Source organism: Peromyscus eremicus, chromosome 12 (genome assembly GCF_949786415.1).
Source record: "Peromyscus eremicus chromosome 12, PerEre_H2_v1, whole genome shotgun sequence".
Classification (NCBI taxonomy): domain Eukaryota; kingdom Metazoa; phylum Chordata; class Mammalia; order Rodentia; family Cricetidae; genus Peromyscus; species Peromyscus eremicus.
In genome coordinates this window covers 48,411,624-48,435,456 of record NC_081428.1, presented here as the reverse complement: position 1 = coordinate 48,435,456, position 23,833 = coordinate 48,411,624, and the positions used below count along the sequence as shown (strand labels likewise).

At 38.0% G+C, this 23,833-nt stretch overlaps 1 protein-coding gene across 1 annotated transcript in view; it reads right to left on the bottom strand.

The window, feature by feature from the left end:
* Nectin3 (nectin cell adhesion molecule 3) overlaps positions 1 to 23,833 on the bottom strand; it is a 110,847-nt gene that overhangs the window by 70,558 nt on the left and 16,456 nt on the right. Inside the window, exons 2-4 of the mRNA XM_059277123.1 lie at positions 8,231 to 8,572; positions 3,902 to 4,198; positions 2,280 to 2,397 (exon numbers count right to left, since the gene is read on the bottom strand). Of these exons, the coding sequence (XP_059133106.1) occupies positions 2,280 to 2,397; positions 3,902 to 4,198; positions 8,231 to 8,572 (757 nt within the window). The remainder of the gene's footprint in view (positions 1 to 2,279; positions 2,398 to 3,901; positions 4,199 to 8,230; positions 8,573 to 23,833) is intronic.

Sequence of the window (23,833 nt, the reverse complement as noted above, 5' to 3'; positions counted from 1 at the left end):
AAGGACTACTCTGCTGTGGGATGGTCTGTATGTCAAGCGTGTTGCTGATTGGTCAATAAATAAATCACTGATTGGCCAGTGGCTAGGCAGAAAGGATAGGCAGGACAAGAAGGAGAATAAAGCTGGGAAGTGGAAGGCTGAGAGAGACACTGCCAGCCGCCATGATGACAAACAGCATGTGAAGATGCCGGTAAGCCACGAGCCATGTGGCAAGGTATAGATTAATGGAAATGGATTAATTTGAGCTGTAGGAACAGTTAGCAAGAAGCCTGCCACGGCCATACAGTTTGTAACCAATATAAGTCTCTGTGTTTACTTGGTCAGGTCTGAGGGGCTGTGGGACTGGCAGGTGAGAGAGATTTGTCCTGACTGTGGGCCAGGCAGGAAAACTCTAGCTACACTACTCTGATAGATCAGAGTGGGTCTATGGGCATGACTGGGGAAATGATTTTGCATTTAATTAAGTGTTAATGGATATAGGAAGGCTCAGCCCACTGTGGGCACCACCATCCTTAGGTAGATGGTCCTGGGCTGTACATGAAAGTTAGTTTTCTGCTTCAATTCCTGCCCCAACTTTCCTCAGTGGGGAATAAACCATTTCCTCCCCTAATTTACTTTTGGTCAGAGTGTTTTGTCATAGCAACAGAGATGAAACTAACAATCTAAACATAATTCTCAAAGGAAAAAATACAAATGGCTAATAATAAACATTTGTAAAAGTTAGACGTTAGTCATCAGGGAAACTAAAGCTACCTTGAAAGTCTATTTTACCCACTGGAATGGCTATATCATCAAGAAATCTAATGAAGGCCCGAGAAATGGCTCAGCAGTTAAGAGTACTTGTGGCTCTTGCAGAAGACTTTTGCTAGGTTCCTAGCACCCATCTAGCCTGTCATAACTGTCTAATTACAGATCTAATTACAAGATTGTAATGCCTTTTACTGGCCTCCATGTGCTCCTATATGAACATGAGATACTTATGCAAGCACATACACATAAAAATTAATAAAATGTAAAAGAAAGCAATAGACAACGTATGCTGTCAAGGACGTAGGCAAAGCAAAGAAGAGCATTTAGTGACTGTTAGTGGGAGTGTAAAGCAAGGAAGCCACTATGGAAATCAGTTCTTCAAAGGCTAGAACTAGAACTATCTTATCACCCAGATATACCACCGCTAGGGATATACTCAAAGGACTCTATATCCTACTATAGAGACTTCTGTTCAACAATGTTTAATGCTGCTCTCTTTACAACAGCTAAGACATGGAATCAGCTCAGATGTTCATCAACTGATGAATGGATAATAAAAATGTAGCAGATAGATACAATTAATTTTATTCAGTTGTAAAGAAAATAAGACTTACAAGTAAATGGAACTAGAAAAAGTTAGGAGTGAGGTCCAGAACCAAAGCACTCCATGCTCTGTCTCACATATAGACCCTAGCACTGAAACTTTAGATTTGTGTTCAATTTGGAGTACTTGCAGAATCTCAGGAAGTCAGAAAGGGCCACTTGGGTTGGGTGGGCCTTAACAGGGATGTAGCAGAACATGCTGATATGGACATAAGTGGACAGAAGGAATACTGGAGATGGAAAGTTAAAGAAGGTTAGGGGTAGGGGAGGTAGGGAGGCAACAGGAAGGGGGTAATCTTAATGACAGGAAGGGGTCATTTCTATGAAGTATACATGAAAAGGCCATATGGAGCCTCGCTAATTTAAATGTAGGCCAAAAACAAGAGTGAGAGTAGAAGAGAGACCTTCTTCAAGATTTGGAGAGTGATGCTCCTAAAAGTCATAGATCATTAAACAACAATCCCAGTGCTAGATCTGAGTTGCCTCTTTATAAGCTCCTAGTTAGCTAGGCACTAGAGGCCCCAAACAATATAACCTCTTGCCATTTCTCTTGGCTGTCTACCAGAATTAGGTAAGACACTATTGCCTAAGATATCACACACCCTAACTGCAGGGTACAGAGACATCCAGCTGACACTGTGCTGGAAGCTTACTCTCTGCTGGCTAGCTTTCATCAGACCTATGATAGCAATTACAGGGGAAAAAGAAAAAAGCTAAACTCTCTAACACTGTTGCCAGTAAGGATCAGAAATTCGAGGACAGGATGGTAAGAGACAGCAAGAGTGTAGAAAAATACTGAGAAAACTTTTGTTTAATTTCTTCACAACTATTAATTATGTACTGTCCTGATTAAAATCAATCTTAATGCATTGAAGAATACCTTTCTCCTTTAAACAATCAGCCACTGTGGATTTAACTCTTTTTACCTGCTCCACACGGACTTGAAGGGCGGAGGATTGGCATCAGCATTGCACTTGAGGTTAACACCTTTTCTTCCCACAAACCAATTTCCATCATATCCTGTAACTGAAACTTCAGGAGCATCTATAAATTCAATGAATGCAGACACAATCATCCTTTGTTAGGAGTGAAAACACTACACAATGAAAAAACATCAATGCAAGGGATAATTTTTTTTCCTTACTTTTAAAATAATCACCCAGGCAGACAATATTCAGTAAACAGTAGTTAACAAAGATAATGAATGAATGGATGAATGGAATTCAGATACCACATAAACAAAACCTCCCATGGCTTTATTTAGCAGGGATGCTAAATGTAAGACTTCATAAGTCCCACTGTAGACTCAAACAAAACAATTACATTATTGTACTTAAATAAGGAGACTGGCATTTAGGTACTACCTTAGTACCAAATACCTTATATACCTGTCTTGAAAAGGGTGTTTAATCTAAGAGAAATAAGATTCATACATCATAATTAGGTAATATTCAGTGCACATGTAGAGCTGTGGCACACACTTTCAAGAATATATACAAGCACAATAAATATCTACGGCTTCAACAGTGATAAAACAAACTATGTATTCACTGAAGCCAAATGGTCTTTACCATATGCATAGCATAATCAATTTTATTCAAGTGTAATGAGTAGTGTAATCTAAACTCCTAAGCACAACTTCAAAACCCCAATACAGATGACTTCAATCTGCATATATGGCAATGACAGCAGACTTAAACACTTGCTAGTATTATCTTCAATCCACCTAATGTTAGTCACCCTTGCTGAAAGAAAAGCTACTACTATTTTTACTCAAAAATTTAAAATTCCAAACAAATCACAATGCATCAAAACCAGAAACTGCTGAAAAGTGAAATGTAGGTACACATGAAAATATAAACACACGTGAGAACTCCTCAAAACTTTTAAGTACAAAGTAGGCAGATTTGATTCTTGTATATATTTTTTACTATCCCAAATGACAGCTTTAAAATATCTCAACTACATAAAAATTGTATGATATTATCAGTAAGAACACTTTGGAACAATACTGAAGACAGATTTTCAAACTAGCTGAAATGTATCTGGAAAGTAAAAAACACTTTATTTTGTTTTTCAAGACAGGGATTCTCTGTGTAGCTAACCCTGGCTGTCCTGGAACTTGCTCTGTAGACCAGGCTGTCCTGGAACCCAGAGATCCTCCTGCCTCTGTCTATGGAGTGCTGTGATTAAAGGTGTGTGCCACCACCATCCAAGTAAAAGATTCTTATTGAAAACAGTAAGACCCAGGGCAGGGTCAGCAGCTCACAACGCAGTTGTTTATCTTTTAAGTAGTGCACACCTGAGGTACAAGTTTCCACAGCTTCCTTAAGGCTAGCGTACTTTAAAGTCTCAAAAGGACACAATTAAACACGTTTAAGTTGAGCATTTCTGCTATAGGAGTATCTGCATACTCAGTACTCAAACCAAAGGCAATTTGATGAAGAACTCTGACAACAGGAGAAAATATGGTGTGCAGCTTAAGCTGCAAGTAGATGTTGGCACACCCTTACGTACATCGAGTAAGCAGACCCTGGCGTGTACTTACACTGTATGTCTAGTATGAAAGAGTATCGGATGTCCTTTTCTAAGGCTGGATGTTTTACGACACAAGTAATTCGCCTTCCTCTAGCAAATCTCGTGGGAAACAGCTTGTACTGGCTGACAATCGTTGCTGTTTCATTGGGAAAGGAGGTTGTGGTAGATTCCATTTCACCAAGATCACCTTCCCAGTCAATATGTGCGACTGGCTTGCCAGTGGCTGCTATACAAATGGCTGCTACTGTTTCATTTCCTCCATCAATTAAAGAATCTGGCCCTTTGATCAGGCTCACCGTAGGTTCCACTGTTTAAATTAAAAAAAAAAAAAAAAGTTGTACTTCAATTAATAAAGTATTTACAATTTGTTCTAGCAAAATCTAGAAACAGTTCATAATCTTAGGGACAAACACAAATAAAATCACACAAGTATTTTTTAAGTAATGCCAATATCAACTGCATTCCTGGAACAATAAGTTAAATTTTAAATTATCATCACAAAGATGGCTGTCCCTGATAAAGCTTCACCTTCTGAGATGAATGGAATATAACCCAATTAAAAAGAGTCAATCATAATTTCCCTTATGATATTAAAGTCATTACTTCTGAAATAAAGTTTTATACTTTAAGTATGTACATTATATGTACATCCTAAGCAAAAAGTTTAAAGTAAATAACCTTTAAATAAGTTACTAGTTTTGCTCTATCTCTAATTTGTACCTATCTTCCTATTTGCTCTATATTTTACTTTAAAGGCTATTAATATTACCTTCTGTACCTTTCCTCTGGGAAACAAAGGGAAAGAAAAAATATATACATAATGAATAAACTTCTAGCAAATATCCATGTATCTCCCACCATCTGAACTAGGATTTTGAGCATCTCACAAGTTTCTAGTCTCTTCTTGTCTTACCCTATCTACTTTAATGTGGAACCACAACTCTAACTTGGTAAATGAATTTTTAAATATCTTCTCATTAGAATCAATAAGGCAAATCCAAACCAGACAGCCTTACTTTACCTGTACCTGGAGTACATATCCATATCTTGGTATTTTTATACACAACTTTCTCTGGTTTGTCCCAGATACTAGAACTGCTTCTATCATGTTTATTTTCAGTTTCACCTAAACTTACTCGAGGTGCCAATTAACTTGCAATCTTCAAGATATGGATCCATATATTCACCAGCTAATCTTATTAAACGATTCAGTATTCCAATCTCATATGACATGACGTATCATTAAGGTTTAAATTTCTCAAGTTATGAATGAGGGTAGATAGTATCACATGTTTTAGGGTCATTTTCAACTTTTTCTGCCAAATGTATATTGAGGCGAGGGTTTTTTTTGTTTTTTTAAACTGGTATGTGGAGGTTGTACATAAATCTTAAAAAATAGTTTCTTCTAAATTATACGTAGCACAGATTATTTTCTATCAGTTTCAAACTTGCCATTCTACTGTTCTGTGTTTTGTTTTTGAGATGCTCAGGAACTGAACCAAGACCCTGTGGATGCTAGACACATGTTCTGTCATTGAGTTATGTCCCCAGTCCTTTTTGAAAAAGTTAATTCAAATGTATTATGTTTTTAATTACTTTGATGGTTGACTATGTACCAAGAAATATCCTATTTCTCCTATCCGAGGCCAACTACTATGTGATTTTTATTTATTTCTAGTTTTTTCCATAAATTTACAGATTGATGAATTTCCTCAAATGGAACAAACAATATTGTTTAAAAGTCTCTGGTAATTCTAGCATCCTATGTCTGTGTAGATCCATTTGGGTGTTTTTTAAGGCAGTCTTGTGCATCCCAGGCTACGTTCAAACTCAAACTCACTCTGCAGCCTGCTGTGACTGACCTTCTCTTTTGTCTGCTTCCACCTGCAGAATGCAGGAATTACAAGAATGTGTGGCCATAGTCTTGTCGTCTCTGTCCGTCCGTCCATCACCCACCCCATCCCAAGGCCAATTTATGTTGAGTTGGAGGGTTAAAACTCAGTCTTCACATGTGCTAGGCACTCTACCAACTGAGCCATACCCCAGACATGAGTTTATTTCTGTTGTCTTATTTGTACAGGGAGTTGAAGATCAGATCGACCTTCCTTACTTGTAAGACTGGTGGTCCTCAAGTAGAGGGCAGACCTATATCTGAATTATTAATGGAGAAATACTCTGACACTAAAGATATTCCCTTCAAAAGAAAAAAAAAATCTTTCTTTATGCCAAACTCCCTATAAACTAACTAGGCCAGAATTTTCTCAAGTTCAGCCTACTTAAGTAATTCGTCCCAGGTCTACGACGCTTCAAACACGATTTGAGTTCACTACTACTGAGAGTGCAAATCTTTGAAATACAAATCAAATTTTAGGTAAGACACTCCATACTGGACAGAATTTCACTTCAGACTGCCTCTTGCTTCACTTATCTTAGCCCAAAGGCTGAGAAGCCATCTCTCCCTTCCATCAGCCCCAAATCTCATCAGACCATCACAATGTTTCTCCAGGATCAATCAGCTTTCAGAGCAAGCTTAATTTCTATACCTTCATCTTTTCCCAGTATTAATGCAGTCATACTCCTCACTATATACTCTGGGATTCCAAACACCCAGCTGAAAAGCTGGCCTGAAAAAATTATAGAATCATTAAAGATTTATTTTCCTTGAGGAACATGTATATCTAAAGCCAATTATGAATGATATTGTTTGTTATTTTTTCTTGGTAAAAATTTCCAGGTAAAGTAGTTTTATCACTTCAGTTGGCTTCTCTGTACAGATGCCCTCTGCGCTAAGCAATCTTCCTGCTTTGTCTCCTTGGACCCCTTACGACTTTGCTAAACTTAGAGAACACTGTTCAATAAACTACAAAATGGGCCTCAAATGCTGTGTCTAACACACCTCCAAGTGAGACCAAGGCTGTCGACCTATAAACTAAATTTCAAGCACCACAGGCTTGAGAGCAGATGAGGCAGGGGCACAAGCTCACACTTAGAGCAGAAATACCAATTTTTCCATTCAAGTTATTTTCATATGCTCCAGATTTAAAATGTCTTATACTTCATACAAATTCTTTGCTCAACTGACAAATTCCTTTTTCAGTGGTCCATTTCCAACCATTTTAATTCCTTCTATCCTATACTTTCCCAAAGGACACTTGCATGGTGAGAGATTTTCATCACAATGAGGAAGTGACTGGCATTTGATGGGTGGGAGTCCATGGATCTTCAAAGCATTCTCTGAAGAATAGGACAGAATCCTCAACAAAAAGAATTCTAGCTCTCACATTCAACAACTGAGTATTAAGGAAACTTTGCTCTGAGTACCTCTCAGACTTAGCTCTCTGTCAAGCCCAGTAGCAAGTTTCCCTAAATTTCCTTCCATGTGCCAACCTCAAACCACCCATTACTTAAAGACTACCAGCCAGTCCTTTTAGAAAATGTTTGACTTCTGTATCCACCAATTCACCCTGTATCTTACTAAGGGAATCTTCCTGGCCTTAGGGAAAGTGTTGGCTCCTCTATCTTAGCAATGAGGCTTTCTGCAGGAGGAGCTGAGCAGTGTCTCGCTCTCCACTTCCGTTACAGATTGTTGCTGCTCCTCCATCCTCGATCTATGACTACTACAGTACTCATCTGCATTTCCAGATTGCTTTATACTCCACTTCAGGGAACTACTACAATGCTAACAGGTTTATTCAAAGTTTTACCATAAACTCTAACAACTCAGGGAGGAAACAGAGAAATAAAGTTTATTATGGAAAATAGTATGTGATTAAAATAGACATAAAATTCTTCAATGGCAGAAACAAAAATCATTGTGAAAAACTGAAATACAAGGTGGCAAAAGACTCTAAGAGGTCCAATGCAAGTCATTAGAGAAAAAGAAGCAAACAAAAAATAGGAAAAACTTAACAAAAATGTAACTAAGGTTTTAATATTGAAGGAAGTAACAAAATGTTTTAAGAGTTCCGATTTTAAGAAAAGGATTTCATTCGGTAGCCCCAGCTAACCTGGACTTTATGGCAATAATCCTCCTCACCTCTCAAGAGCTGGAATGACAGGTGTGAGTCGCCAGGCCCAGCTTAAAATCACATCGTCACTATAATTAAAGTGCCACCCATTATAAAAAGAGCTAAAACTATGCAGCATTACAGACGGGTACACACAGACTTTGCTTACATTGAGAGAGCCTAGAAATACACAACTTTAAGACAGAATTTGAGAATGTATATCCGAATGTTTTCAATTTAAATCACATTTACAGATATCCTCATTTTATATTCTTGAAAACATTTTTAATATGCTATTTATCACAGTAATCAAACCCAACTCAAGCACCTACCTAACACAGTCACAGTTGTAGAGGACTGAGCATTTCCAAGTGGGAATGTAACAGCTTTGCATATGTATTTCCCAGAATCTGAGAAGCCTATGTTATGCAGAGTAATCGTTGCATCATGAAGTGAATAGTTTTTAAACAAGATCCTTCCCTGATAGTCTCCTTGAACAGAGAACCCGTACTGAGGATGATGAACTGCAACAGTCTGTGTACTTTTGCCATGTATCTTCTCCCAGGAAATCTGTGTTATAGTTTCATTCACTTCAATTAGACACTTCAATGAAACATTCTTTCCCCACACTGCTGTGACATGTGGCTCCACGATAATTGATCCAGCTAAGGCACCTGTAAAGAAACACACGCAATATAGTTTTAATAATGGAAAACATGGCCGGGTGGTGGTGGCGCATGCCTTTAATCCCAGCACTCGGGAGGCAGAGCCAGGCGGATCTCTGTGAGTTCGAGGCCAGACTGGGCTACCAAGTGAGTTCCAGGAAAGGCGCAAAGCTACACAGAGAAACCCTGTCTCGAAAAACCAAAAATAATAATAATAATAATAATAATAATAATAATAATAATAATAATGGAAAACGTATGCTAACATATAGTCACTGTCCATTTCTCTACACACAAACACATATTCCACCTGCCCATCCCACTCAAACACACACCAACAGTAAGAGACTGAAAAGAGCTGGGATCTGGGTTCAGCTGGAAGTCAGACTCCAAATGACTGTCAAATCATTCAACAGTGAGCTCAGTAGAAAGGGGGGTCCACTGGAGGTAAGCTTGGAAGCAGGTTCTCCCCACATCAGACTTCACATGAGATTTCAGACCTAGCTGCCACCTTGACTGCAGCACTGTGAGATTCTAAAGCAGGGTGCAATTGAACCATGTCTAGATCCCCTTCCCACTGAACCTAAGATGAGTGGATGTTATTTCAAAGTTACCAAGCTTTAAGGTATTTTTTAAAGAAAACTCATGAAAAAAGTCTCGTGAATACTGATTTTTATTAGGGGACAGGAACAGGACAATCAGATGGAAAAGGGAGGCAAGAGGTGGGTGAGGGAGCGAATACAGGGAAGGAGAGCTAAAACTAAGGGCCATTTGAGAAGCATGGAAGTCTAATACAGTGGTTTCCTAAAATATCTACATAATTGAAGGTGATCTAAGTAACCTGCTAGTTAACAGGGAGACAAGCCCCAACTGGACGTCTCTCATTACCAAATGAAGCCTCCAGTTCTGGGAATGGTCACATCTAATCAAGTTGCTGGCCAAACAACCCAAGCTACCACTAAGTCCACTGGTTCCTTTCCACAAACTAATAGTATAGCTCCCCTGCTGAAGATAAGAGCTACTCAACTCATTCACTAGAGAAGGAGAGCTGGTACTTACCTTAGAGCCTTCACCCCTATGAACTAATGTCCATGGCACTGGAAGGGACTCTGCATGCTACCAAAGGGAGGTAAACACCAACCCAACCACAAATCCTTCAATCTACAATGATGTCCTGTCTGTAAGATGCACAAGTGTAACAGTAGAACTAGCCAGCCAATATCTGATTGGATTTAAGGCCTACTCCACGAGATGAAACCCTTCCCCAGCAATGCTTGGGTGGCCAAGAAACTAAGGGAAAAATCAAATAATACTGTTCTGCTAAGGAACACAGCCATAAAATGACTCCTAACGACATTCTACTATACTCATAGACCAAGGTCTCACTCAGCCATCATCAGAGAAGCTTCCTCCTGCAGGAAATGGGAACAAATACAGAGAGCCACTACTGGACAATAGTGAATAGAGAGGAAGGCACCTTGAATACTCAGTCCTAAATGGATCTCCATCAATTTCTTTCCCTCAGTGCTCAGGGAACCCTAAGGAAGAGAAGATGGAACGATTCTAAGAGCCAGAGGAGATGGAGGACACCAAGGAAAAAAGCCCTTCTAAATACAGATGACCGATGCACATATGAACTCAGAGACTGTGGCAGCACGCACAGGATTTCCATAGGTTTGGGTCTGATGGGGTTCCAACACTGAGAGGGAAGTGGACAGGCCCTCATCCCTAACCCAGAAGCTACCTCCAACTGTTAACTACTCACAAATGAAAAAATTAGTTTTCTCCAACAGAGTCTCACTGGGGAAACAAACCACTCTTAACGCCAAGCCCCATGGCCCGCAGTACATGGCTAACACAGAACAAATTCAATGGCATTTCTAAAAACTCTTTGTCTCATGATGCTTTGTCACAGTTTTTTTTTTCTTATTTTTTTAACTTTTCTTTACAGGTCCTTTTCATAGATATTATGGTTTCCAGTTTTGTGTTTCTATGGAATTCCTGTGTGAATGAACATGTGTCTCTATGTCTATATGTGTTTCCTGAGCTTTTTCTTTGGCTCTTTTTCTTTTGGTTTGTTTATTTTGTCCTATTCTGGTCTGTTTTATTTTATCTAATTTCATTTTATTATTATTTGTTTTAAGATGTCTGTTTGTATCTTAATGAGGGAAAGAAAGGGTAAGGATCTGGGTGGGTGGGGAAGTGGGGAGGATATGGGGAAGGGGAAATCATAATCAGAATATATTGTACTAAAATTATTTTCAATAAAAAGTTGCTCTTACAGTAAATAAATGCACATATGATGACACATTAAGCTCTACATTTTACACATAAAAATATATGATACCCAGATGAATTATTCCATGAATGAAAAGATACTTTGACTAATAATACTGAAAGCTGACATAATTTTCTCATTGGAAACAAAGCAAACATCAAACACACAAGTTATTAATCAGGTGAATATAGAAGGTGGGATGAACGACATTCTGAAAAGCACTGCAGATAAAATGAGCAAGAGTGTAAAAGCAGCAGATAAGGTAAAATTACTCCATGACTTCTGGTCAGCGCATGTGGAATGAGAGATCCATCTATCAAACAGGACTAGCAAGTGTAATTCTTTGAAAAGCAAGGAAAAGACAGTTCTGAAGCACAGTTTTAGACTTTTTGTATTTGAGGTGCCTACTTCATAACCAGAGGGACATGTTGGAAAAGCAGCTAGATCTCTAACAAAATGCTGTTCTGGAAAAACTGACAGATTTCATGCAAATTCCTAGTATCAATTTACAAAGAGCTAGGATTGTGAAGACATGTGACTACATGAAATCATTTGTAAGTTAATAAGAACAAAGAGGAGATATGAAGACCAGTACTGGTGGTCCACTACAGCACAGAAAGGTGTGAAAGAAGAGAATTCTGCAAAGATAACAGAAGACTGGATGGAGAGAACAAAGAGTCAAGCACTCTGTAGACCAATTTAAGTATCAACCAAAGATGAGTGCTAAATATTCTAAATGCCACTAACACATCGAAAGGAGGACTGATAACGTAACTACTGTTTCAGCAACTACGATGAACATAAAACTCTGATTGGGATACCTTTAAAACAGAGCCAGAGACTTGTGTTTTCATACACAAAAAAGTAACGTGATTCACCCTCCTGTGTGAAACCACCATTTCAGAGAGTAGTCAACATTAAAGTCTAATAGGCCTTTTGTATATCTATGGATTATCTGTGGATAGAAATATTCAGAGAGGAAAAAAAATTCCTTAAAGATCCCCAAAGCAAATACTGACCTTGCTGTGCACCAAGCACTATGCTAAGTCCATGACGGTATGGAGGGATACTCTGCTATGGTTCTTCCTCCACTTCACAGGTTCTCACTATCTCCTCAGAATTCATTCTCCAATCACTGTTCGCTTCTATCTCACTCAAATGCTATGTACTTAACTTATGTGGTTGTACTGAACATGCACAAGGTATTTTCTCTAAGCAATACAATATCATAACTATTTACATAGCACACATTGTATTAGCAGTAAATACAATTAAAATAATTTCAATTATATGGAAATATGCATCTCAAACTTGGGTATCTTAGAATTTGGAAGTCTCCTGGGAAAAGTAAGCTGTCCCAGAACCAATCCTTTGAGGATACCAAGGCTCCATCTGAGAGACAACAAACACAGTGAGCATTGTGTCTGGCATTAATTTGCAACATGGAAATGATTTCAAGCCCACAACACCAGAAGAGAAAACCTAAACTGAGTCAAGGCAGTCTTCCTTTACAACCAAAATAGTTCTGAAGGTTCTAGCTAGAACAATGGAACAAAAAAAAACAAATAAAAGGCATCCACATTGGAAAGAAATAAAACTACTTCTCACACACACACACACACACACACACAATCTGTATGGATAATCTGATAAAAATCTACCCAAACTGCTGGGATTCTGCTCTTACTCATTGGGGTCTGGCCATCTTACGTCATCAGTGGATGCAGGCAACTAAGTACTTGCCCTTAAAAAGCCAGACATGGACCGCCACTCCGTTTTCTCTCTGCTCTCTGTTCCCGCTCTGCTCCCTCCCCCCCCCAGGCCTGGCTCTCTCTACCCCTTTTCCCTCCTAATAAAGCTCTAAAAACTAATACTGGGGTCTGCCGTGGCCCGTGACATTTCCACCTGTAACCAGCAACACCAACCAGCGCAGTTTTACTATCACAAACAAGCAACACTGAGACTGTTTAACAAGGGCCACGGCCATCTTTATGAAGACTATAGAATAAAATAAATGACTGAATTTCTACAAACTAACAATGAAAAGTAAAAAAAAAATAAAATAAACATTTTAAATACTACTGCCAGTGGTTGCAACAAAAAAGAAATGGGGATAAATCTAACCAGAAATGTGAAGAGGACTGTACCACCTGAAACTAAAAACAAGTGTTAAGAGAAATATAGAGACCGAAGTAGAGAGATGGACTCTATCCATGAGTCAGAAACTGAAGAGTAAGACATGTCTTTCTAAATTGATCTGTACACTCAATGCAATCAAAATCCTATTCAAATTTTAGGAGCAATGGAAAAGATGTTTATAAAAGTCACATGGAAATACAAAAGTGATCTTGGTTAGGCAATAATCTCTTCGTTATGCCACTACAAGAATATTCAGTGAACACCACCAATAAATTTCTGTTCCTTATGACACTCTTGGACAAGCCACCAACTAAGTGAAGATCTTTACAAATATACAGATATCTAAAAGGGATATCTGATGAGAACCAAAATAGATGAATACTCAACAGTTACTCCACAATTTAAAAGACAATACTTTTAAAGGTGCAGCTGAAAAGAAATAGCACCAAAGTACACAGAGTGATATTTAACATCAATAGAAAAATGCAAGTTGAGATACAATAAGATGATCACTCTATACTCACCACTGTTACAAAATTGAAAAGAACAACAACTCCACATGCTGGAGAGAATGGGGACAAACTGAATCCCTCACGAAATGCTGGCTGACTACAAAATTATATAAACACACTGGAAGCATCAGATAGCTTCTGTCCACACACCAGAACTTCCACATAAATGTACACAACAACTTAATCCAAACAGCCCCAAACGAGAAATAGCCCTCTTGTTCATCAACAAGTAAACAAACTGTGATATATTACTGAGTGAAATATCACTCAGCAATGAAAGAGGAACATTCAATTTAGAATAAGCAGGAACTTCCTCAACTTGAGAATGGACAGCTACCAAAAAAAAAAAAAAACCATATAAACTTGGAACCCATTTGTCAATCAATACCTGCAATAAAACTTGAAGTGTTGCACTGGAATTGCATTGAATATGTATGTCAATTTGCAAAGATGAATATCTTGACAATATCATGTCTTTCTATCCATGAACGTAGGAAATCTCCTCATTTATTTAGTTTTTGCTTTTATCAGGATTTTAGTAGTTTTCTGCATGTAGGTTATGTACATGAAAGCTTTATTAGATTCTTATATGAACATTTCATTTTAGAGATGTTCATGTAAATGCTACCTTTTTCTATGGAAAATAATTTTTCTTCACACAGTATATTCTGATCGGGTTTCCCCTATGCCAACTCCCCACTCATTCAACTCTATGCCTTATTTCTTTCTCTTCTCAGAAAACAGATTCCACATGTTCATTGTAACCCAGTTTATAAAAATGCAATTTTAACAAAAGCATTTGAAGGATAAAATGCATAGCTTGATAATATTGTTCCTAGGAGCTGTGGGTTAATACTAAAAAATTCCAGTGCCAACTGTAGCATACCTCCATGTGACAACTGTAGGAAGGTCCTATGTGCACCCAAAACAATGCACTTGGCATTTCTCTCAATTTCCCACCAGAATTCAATGATAAGATCCAATTTCTGATGACACAAAATACCTTGGATGTAAGATACAACAAAATTAAGCAGGAACGGCATTGAATACTCCCTTCTTTCTGGCAGCTTTTATAATGTTCAAGATGTTATACAGGCTGCTGGTAGAGAAGAGGCACCAATGGTCCTATCTGGCTATGGATCCTACAAATGCAATACCAACTACCCAAACTGGATGAGCCTACTTGTGCAGCAGTAGCATGCCTAGGAATAGCCAACACCTCTGGATTTGACATATGCCCCCCAAAAGGAAATCCATGCATGGCACTATAAACCTGGTAAAAACCCCATGAATGGGAAGTCAAAGATCCTTGGTGGGAACTGACTGCTATTGTTGAGCTAAACTGGCACAGCATCAAGCTGCCTTTTAAAAACTCATGTTTTTATACCCATAGTCAAATGCTACTATTAGTCTCTTTCCAGTGAATGGCAGTGAAACTCATTGCTGCTAAAGGTGTTGGGAATAAGTGGCAACTGAGTGCTCATCCCTAAACAGAAAATTTGGATCACTCCATTGAATGTTTAGGTAACAGCAATGGAAAGAGGGTGGAATGAATGTAAGATAGTGAGAAGGACTGAAAAATGCCATCTTCTGGGCAGTAACAGTCTTTGTCATCATGAACTCAACAGCAACAAAGGGCTACCTCCTCTGGGCCCGCACAAGAATTGGCCGGTGAACATTCAAGCAAAAACAGGCCCCTATCCCCTTCATTGCTAAAATATTGGTTACTGATAGATGCCGGGAGAAGGAGCTATCATCTTCAGTTGTGTACATATTTGGATAGTTTCTAGCCCATGATCACACATAATGGCTCTAGTTAAACTCAGTTAACAAAACAATAACAACAAAACATGAGTCTGGGAAAGAAACTAGTATGGGTTTGATGAGAGCGATAAAAAAAAAGGTGGGGGAATGGGGAATAAGAGTAATCGGACTGCTGTGTGTGTGTGTGTGTGTGTGTGTGTGTGTGAGAGAGAGAGAGAGAGAGAGAGAGAGAGAGAGAGAGAGAGAGAGAGAGAGAAGAAACTGCCAGAGAACAAATTAAATTAGAATAATAAAAAAGTATTAATGACCACACAGAAGACTACAGTAGATGAAGGGAAAAATAAATTCACAGCCTTATCATGAAAATTAACAAAGGAGATTAAAAGATCATCAATGTGAAGGAAAAATTTAAAACCATGAAAGAAAAATTCAGCAAGGACAATGAGATGCTGAGAACAAAAAACAAATAATAAACAAGGAAATCATCAACATGCAAGATTAAGAAAAAAATGAAGTCAAGACAACATCAGTCAGTCATTTACAAATGAAAATACACAAGACCAGACCTAGCAAGAGCCTAAACTTAAGTAAACAGGAGTAGAAATATTGATAAAAAAAAAAGTAGAGACACAGAATCTATTAAATAAAATTACAGTAGAAAATTTCCCAAATCTAAAGAATTGACACCCCTTACAAGATACTTAGAACCCCAAATAGACATAACCATAGAAGAACCATCTATAACACAGTGTATTGAAAATGTCCAAAAACATCTATTTCTTAAGAGAAAAAGGTCAAATTACTTACAAAGGCAAATGATCTAATTAAAGACAGCTTCCAAAAACATAAAATACCTAGAACAATCCTAACAAAGGAATGAAGGATCTCTACAATGAAATTTTCGTAATACTGAATAAACAGGTACTTAAAGGAAGACTTCCATGCTCATAGATTAGCAGAATTAATATTGTAAAATGTCTATGTTACCAAAAACTATCTCCAATGCTATCTCTATTAAAATTCCAGTGACAGTCTTTATACACAACTACAAAAACAATCCTAAAATCCCCATGGAAAAACAAAAGACTCCAAATAGGCAAAGAAATCCTAAGTAGTAAGAGCATCTCTGGGGGTATCAAAATAGCTAACATCAGATTGTCTCAAAGACACACAGTAACAAAAATAGCAAGACAGTGGCACAAATGTACACACTTAAACCAGTGGGGTAAAACAGTAGGACCCATAAATAAACTAACCCACCTATAACCTTGCTTGTGCGCACAGTTAAGTCTAAAGAAGACTAGAGACTGACTGGAGAGGAAGAAATGAGACAGCAATGGGATACTTGTGACATGAAAGAGAAGGGGACTAATAGAGAAAGGAAGAGGACCAATCAGAAGGGGAGGATGGCTGAGGAAGTATGGGAGCCCATAGAGGTATCCTAGTGAGATCTGAGCTTGCTTTACCCAGCAGAGCTGCATAAGGGGATAGACTGACCACATGCATAGTTACTAGGTGACTGGAAGGGTCTACACTTGGCTGTGCTAGGGGGAGGTCTTTTGCTCCACCCCTTGGCATCCCTATAAAAAGCCCCTTAGAAGAGACAGAAGGGGGCAAAAGATAAGGATTCTGGCCCTCCCGAGGCTATCCTGTGTTTCTGTTTCTCTCCTTTCTATCCTTCTATCTAAATCTCTTAATCCTCACTCCTCAAGAGTATCCTGGGGGAAAAGGCAGGGGCGGGTCCCCCATAAATTGCACCAGGAACAGGGACCCAGGGACTTGGCAAAAGAGGTGTTAGTGGGTGTTGCGGGTGTAAGGCATGCCAATAAGGAATTGATAAAGGGGATGGCATTTTATTCTCAAGAGTCGTTAGGCAGTGGAATGCTGAAGTTGAAAAGTGAAGATGCAGCGTGTATTTCTATCTAGATTTCTTTCTTTCTCTCTGTCTCTTAATTTCCTTCTATAAAAATTAAGTAGAATATAGGAATATAGTGCAGGAAGAAATTTAGAGTAAGGTAGAATATAGAAATATTGGGTTAGGAATATAGTTTAAGAAAAAAAGATAAGCAACAAGACAGAGAAACCATGTCCTTGATTTTCCAACTATGGGGTTACAAACACAAAATCCTGGGGAAGAATCAGAAAAATCTATCAAAGATGAGGAAAAAAATGGGTGGAAAAAGATTCCTATGGAAGCTTTTGGCCTGGAGACAGCTTAGAATCAAGCCCTGAGAGGCAGACGAAAGAATTTTCCCTGAGGTAGATGTGGATAAAATAAAACCTTTCACTCTGCTGATGCTGCCACTGTATGAAAACATCATAAAGAATTAGTCTTCATTTGGCCATGAAGTCAAAAGTTTAGAGAACAGAAGTTTTGGGGAAAACTTAATAATTTTTCTCTCAAAAACTGAAAGCTTACCTGGGAAAAACATAGTAAAATCTCTCTCTAAAAAACTAAGAGCTTTTCAGACTTTTCTCAGATTTTTTCTCTTTCTGTAAGGGCAAAAATTTAACTCACCTCAAAACAACATCTATCATATGGGAAAATCATCTCTAATTGCTCTAAGAAAAAAGAAAAAACTTCTTGGAATATAGAAAATCCTCTCTGGGGAAAAAAAAAAAATCCTCTCTGCTAGTCCTGTTTCTCTTTCAAGCTAGGGAACTCTAGTAGCCAGAGTTCCCTGCAGCTAGAGCCTAGCAGAAAAGTGCAGGCAGAAAGCTGAAGCAGGGACAGCTTGCCCCAAATGAAGCAGCAACAGCGGCGGTGAGGGGCTGTTGGCATGGAGGAAGCAGTGGAGGCTTTGAAATCCTCCCTGCAATGAGGGAGACAGGGCTTGAGTTCCTAAAAATCTCTCTGAAAAGGCTTTTAAGTACTTTCATTTTCTTTCACTGACCTGATAAGGTGGAAGAGCAAGCACTGAGGGGTTTTTGCTTCAGGTACCAAAACATCTGTCTGAGTGCACGCAGACAGATGTGACCCAGTCTGGGAACAGTGTCAGGTAAAAATTCTGATTAGAAAGGTACACCTGTCAAACGGTAATGCAGGTGTCCTAAAGCAAGCTTAAGGAGAACAGAAACCTCCCGTGGCAAAAAAAAAAAAAAAAATTCATTTGCTCTTGATTTTCAGTATGAAAACAAACCATGTAAACAGAAATAGGAATGTGGCGGACGGAAAGGCACATTGGGAAACCTAGTCCACAATGTTATTAGTAACTGCAGGAAGATACAAAGAAAGGTAGAAATGTATCAGCTCAAAATGGCAATAGGGCCCTAAAACTTTTTTTTTTCCAGCTCCAAATGCAGAAAACTTAGTCTTACCTCTTTAGAATTAGGAACAGGTGAGCAGCTTGCCTCTCAGAAGATAATTAAAAGTGCTAATACTGATTGTCAACTTTAAAATATTTTAGAAAACAAGGAAAAGCGGTCCTCACACTGGGAAATTGCTTCAGGTATGAAAAAACTTTATGGTATTGTGTTGTGCTTAAAAATACAAGAGGGAAGCATTGTCATCATTAAAAGAACTCATGGTAATCTTAGAAAGCAGCTTTAAAAATTTAAGAAGGGGGAAAAATTGTACCCACAGGAGTCTCATATCAAAGCTTACCATGAACTCCGAACTTAGAAATAAAGCAGTGTTGAGTTCACTTATAATTTTTTACTATGGTAACTTATGATTTGTGTACTCTATCTTGTTGAAAGAAATTATGTTAGTTCTGTTAAGAGATTCTTTCTAGTGTAAGTTAATTTTGTTAAGAGATCTTTAAAATAGTTCTATAGTTTCCTCTTGAATATGTTTGATAAATAGTTCTAAGAAATCTCTTCTAGATATAAAGTTTGTAAAATAGTATTCTTTTGAATATGTTTGTAAGTAAGTATATGTTGAATGTAAGTTTGTAAAAAGTGTAAATGTTGAATGTAAGTATAAATGTTTAATGTAAGTTTGGAAAAAGTGTAAATATGTATAGTGATAATAATTCATTTAAGAGATCTCTTCCAGATGTTTGCTAAGGTTTATAAAGTAGCCCTGCAGAATGTAAGTTTGTAAAAATTGTAAATATGTATAGTAAATAGTCATGCTAGTTGTAAATATGTATAATAATATTCATACTAGAATTATGTAAATATTAATGAACCAGAGTTCGGTGAAGCTAAGGGAATCTAAGTTTGATGCAGTTTATCTGATGTGGTTTGCATCAAGAGTTTATTGATTTAAAAAAGGGCTTGGCACAGCTAAGACTATTACAGACATCTTAAGACCCACTCAAAAAAGAACATTCCAGTCTTGGTAATCATCTACTCCTTTACTGCAGGTGTGGCAACCTAGCAATCACTAGGCTGTTCAAACTACTTGCAAGCTCCTGAGTCAGAGTTGAGTTAAGCTATGTACCCCCTCCTGCCAGAGGCTGGTGGTCAGAGACAGGCAACTTTCTTCTTGATAGCTTCCAACCTAAGCCAGAGTATGCTTGATGAAAAGCATCATGGAAGAATAATCAAGGATGACCTTGATGGAAAGCATAATGGAAGAATAATCAAGGATGACCTAAGACAGACCAAGTCGAGCTGAGGGGCCTGAGGGGTTCTTTAAAAAATTAAGAGGAAGGATCTGTGGGAGCTCACAGGTTTCCTAGTGAGATCTGAGCTTGCTTTACCCAGCAGGGCTGCATAAGGAGGTGGATTGACCACATGCATGGTTACCAGGTGTTTGGAAGGGTCTGCACTTGGCTGTGCTAAGGGGACGTCTTTTGCTCCACCCCTTGGCATCCTTATAAAAAGCCCTTTAGAAGATACAGGAGCTGGTGGACTAGGATGCAGGCCCTCCTGAGGCTATCCTGTGTTTCTATCTGTCTCTCTCACATATATATTTCTATCTAAATCTCTTATCCCTCACTCCTCAAGAGTATCCTGGGAGAAAAGGTAGGGAGGGGTGGGTCCCCCATAGGAAGGGAGTTGTATATGAATAAAGTATAATGACATCCATTTCTTCCTATGCTAAATTTAAAATTATTTAGCAAAATAAAAGTATAATGCCTTATCATTCCCATATAATAAACCCTTCAGAGTTAAAATATCTTTAGTCATAACCTAACACTTAAGGCTTTCACTTCACTTTCACAGAAAAATTGAAAAGCAATTACCAAATGTATTTAGAACTACTAAATTATTTCACCCTATGCCTCTGAACTACAGAAAACTCTTCATTTACCACTGAGGACATTTCTATATTTTCCTACTGCATAAATATTTCTCACAAAATTTGGAATAGGTCATGAAATGCCTAAATAAAACTCAGTTTCTAAAAAGTAAATGTTTGTCTCAAAAAGGACATTTTCCATGTTATATAATCTAACTTATTTTACAGTGTAGTAAGGTGTTCTTTCCATATGGCCAGTTTATGGAAAAAAAAAAAAAAAAAAAAACAGAGTCAGGAAGCAGCTTCCTAGATTTGAAAGGACATTTTCCCACCCTCATAGTGTTGTGCACAGTATATATGAGAAAAATTGGAAAGTTGCACAAAGAGAAACTGGATTACATATCTAGTCTTTCCAAACTTTGATGACTTTCAAAACACAATGGCGGAGAAGGGTTGGATTGTGTTTCATGAGTAAACATTACTTCCACCACAAGCAAACGTGTAAGGATTTTCATAGTAATTACCAAGACTCTGTCCTTTTGATTTGAGATGGTTAATGCTACTGTCAATTTGACAGGCTATAGAAACACCATGGAAACAAGTCCATGGGTATGTCTATGAGGGATCATCCAAATTGGGTTAGCTGAAAGGGGAAGACCCACCCTAAACATCAGTAGTACCATTCCATCAAAGGGGCTGTGATCTCTCATTGTGCAAGGAGAACATTAGCTGAGAACACCATCATCTCCTCTGCTTCCCACTCTGCAATGTGATGGAGCTTCCTTGAGGTCCTGCTGCCATGACTTCCCTACCACGATGGGACTCAGAGCCAAAATAAGTCCTTCCTTCCTTAAATTGCTTGTCAAGATATTTTGTCTCAGTACTGTTATATTTTTAAATAATGAAATGAGTTAAAAATTTCAAGTTTTACTTCTAACAAAATGTGTAACTCACAATATTTTAGTGATCATAATGAACAACAGGAGGCAATTTTCAACCAAATGAATTATTTTTAAACCACACTTAGGAATTCACTCTAACCCTTTCCTTTTGGTTCTGTATTTCTGATCTTAAATGTACAATAGGTAAAGGAAAGCAGGAGCCCATAAATAGGCAATTTTCATTTCAGAAGCACCAAACACTATAAAGAACTACTGCTTTCAAGACACTAATCTACTTTCAAATTTCATAAATATTAGATTTCTATAATGATTAAATACAAAATTTTGTATACAAGTTAACATGAATGAACAATCTCAAAAACATTCAATATTAAGGGCAGAATCTCCAAATACTCAGAGCTTACAGTTTAGTGGTATACTTTTCAGATATAAAACTGAGACATAAAACTACTGATGCTGATCAGCAAGATGAGTCCAAGTGGGTAACAGTACTTGCCACCAAGCCTAATGGCCTGAGCTGAACTTCAGAGGCCACATGTTGGAGAAGGGAACCAACTCCACAAAGTTATCTTCTGACCTCCACATACGCCTGCCATAGCACATGGATGGACACAAACATACCAAACACACACACACACACACACACACACACACACACACACACACACTTCCTGCATAAATAAATAAAGATTTAAAGTGTTAGTAAATAAGAAAGTGAAAATTCAAAAACATAACTTTGAGCCAAACTAAACTGTATTCAAGAACACACAGATTCTCCAAATTATACTAGTAACACTCTGGATGCAAAAATTTATCTTACCACTTAAAAGATGTCAATGTCACCACCTAACTAGCAAATCCTCAGCAAAATTTAAAAAACAAAAACAAAAGCAACCACTCAAAACACAAGAGCAAGTACTAACTAAGCACCAGGAAGAATTAGTAAATACATTTATTTGAGGTTCAGATAAAACTAGCTGGATCCTACAGTGCACCAACCCACTTTCCTTCAGATCCTGGAATTTGGGCATCTATTGAGCAAGGAAGCACACCAGAATTTGGATATCTATTGAGGAAAGAATCAACTCTGGTGAAACAAGCTACAATGGTTAGACAGTTCATATTTGCCATCACAGTTTTTCCTGGGAGAATTAAGTGCACCCTCTGGGACTATAGGAAAGAACTCTGGAAGCTTGTACCTGGTTTTCCCCATGCTGCCCTATGACTCATTGCTAATAACGCTTGTACTGTTTTGCTGTAATAAATCAGTCTTTAGTATGAAAGTATGCTGCATCCCAAATTCCTAAGAAACTTTCTAACATACCTTTCAAGAAAACAAGTATCAGGGCTGGAGAGATGGCTCAGCAGTTAAGAGCACTGGCTGCTCTTCCAGAGGTCCTGAGTTCAATTCCCAGCAACCACATGGTGACTCACAACCATCTATAGTGGGATCTGATGCCCTCTCCTGGCATAAAGTGTACATGCAGATAGAGCACTCAAATCCAGCACATGTAAAAGACTCCTACAAATCTAAAAGACAACCCAATCTAATAAAACAAGAAGAAAATGAACATATGTTTCACAAAGTAAGTATTCACATGCTTACTGTGACCCCAGCCATCCTGAGAAATCCTGAGACCCCAGCCATCAGGGAAATACAAATAAAACTCATGTTTTAATATTACTCAACAATTAGAATGGCTAAAGGAAAAATCTGCTATTATAAAGAAAACTTATACTCTACTGGTAAGAGTATAAACTAGTATAAGCCTTTTCAAAGCAAATCATGCTTAACAGTGCTCAGAAATTCCACTACCAAGACAGGTGATATGGATGCTCATAGCAGTAAAAGCCTTAAAAGTGAAAACAACTCAAAGTAACATCAGAACCCTAATAAATTTTGCAACAGTCAGGACAAAGAATAATATGCAATGATTTTAAAAAAATGTTCTACATAATAATGTGGTCCAACCCACTCATATCAGTATAAAAGTATTTTGCAAGTTTAGATGCAATTTAGTGTTAACAGAATTGTGGTTATTCTCTGGAGACTTACGGTTGAAAAAGAGTTAGAGAAACCTTTGGAATACTGCCAATGCTTTACTTCCTGGCCAGAGTTGTGGTTTCAAGGATATATTAACTCTATTATAATCCATCCAACGGCACGCTTACATATGTAAGTTTTAACACTTCATTCATCTGTGTGGAATTTTGTCCAAGCCAGCTCACACTAAGTATCTTCAAAATACTGTATTTATCTGGCACTTTGACTTCAATCAAACCCCAAATCCCAGTTTGGACTACCAAAATAAAAATCATCACGCTTTTATTATGGGTTCAATTTTGTCATAGAAAATGATATGCTGTAAATGTGACCTTATTTGGAAATAGAATGATCCACACATGTAAGTAACATGTAACTGAAGATGTGGTCCCACTGAAGTAGGGTATGCCTTTAGTACAATAGACTCTTGTCCAAAAATCCTAGGCCGTATGTTCAGAGAGCGGTGTGTGATGACAGAGGCAGTTACTCCAGCGACAAAG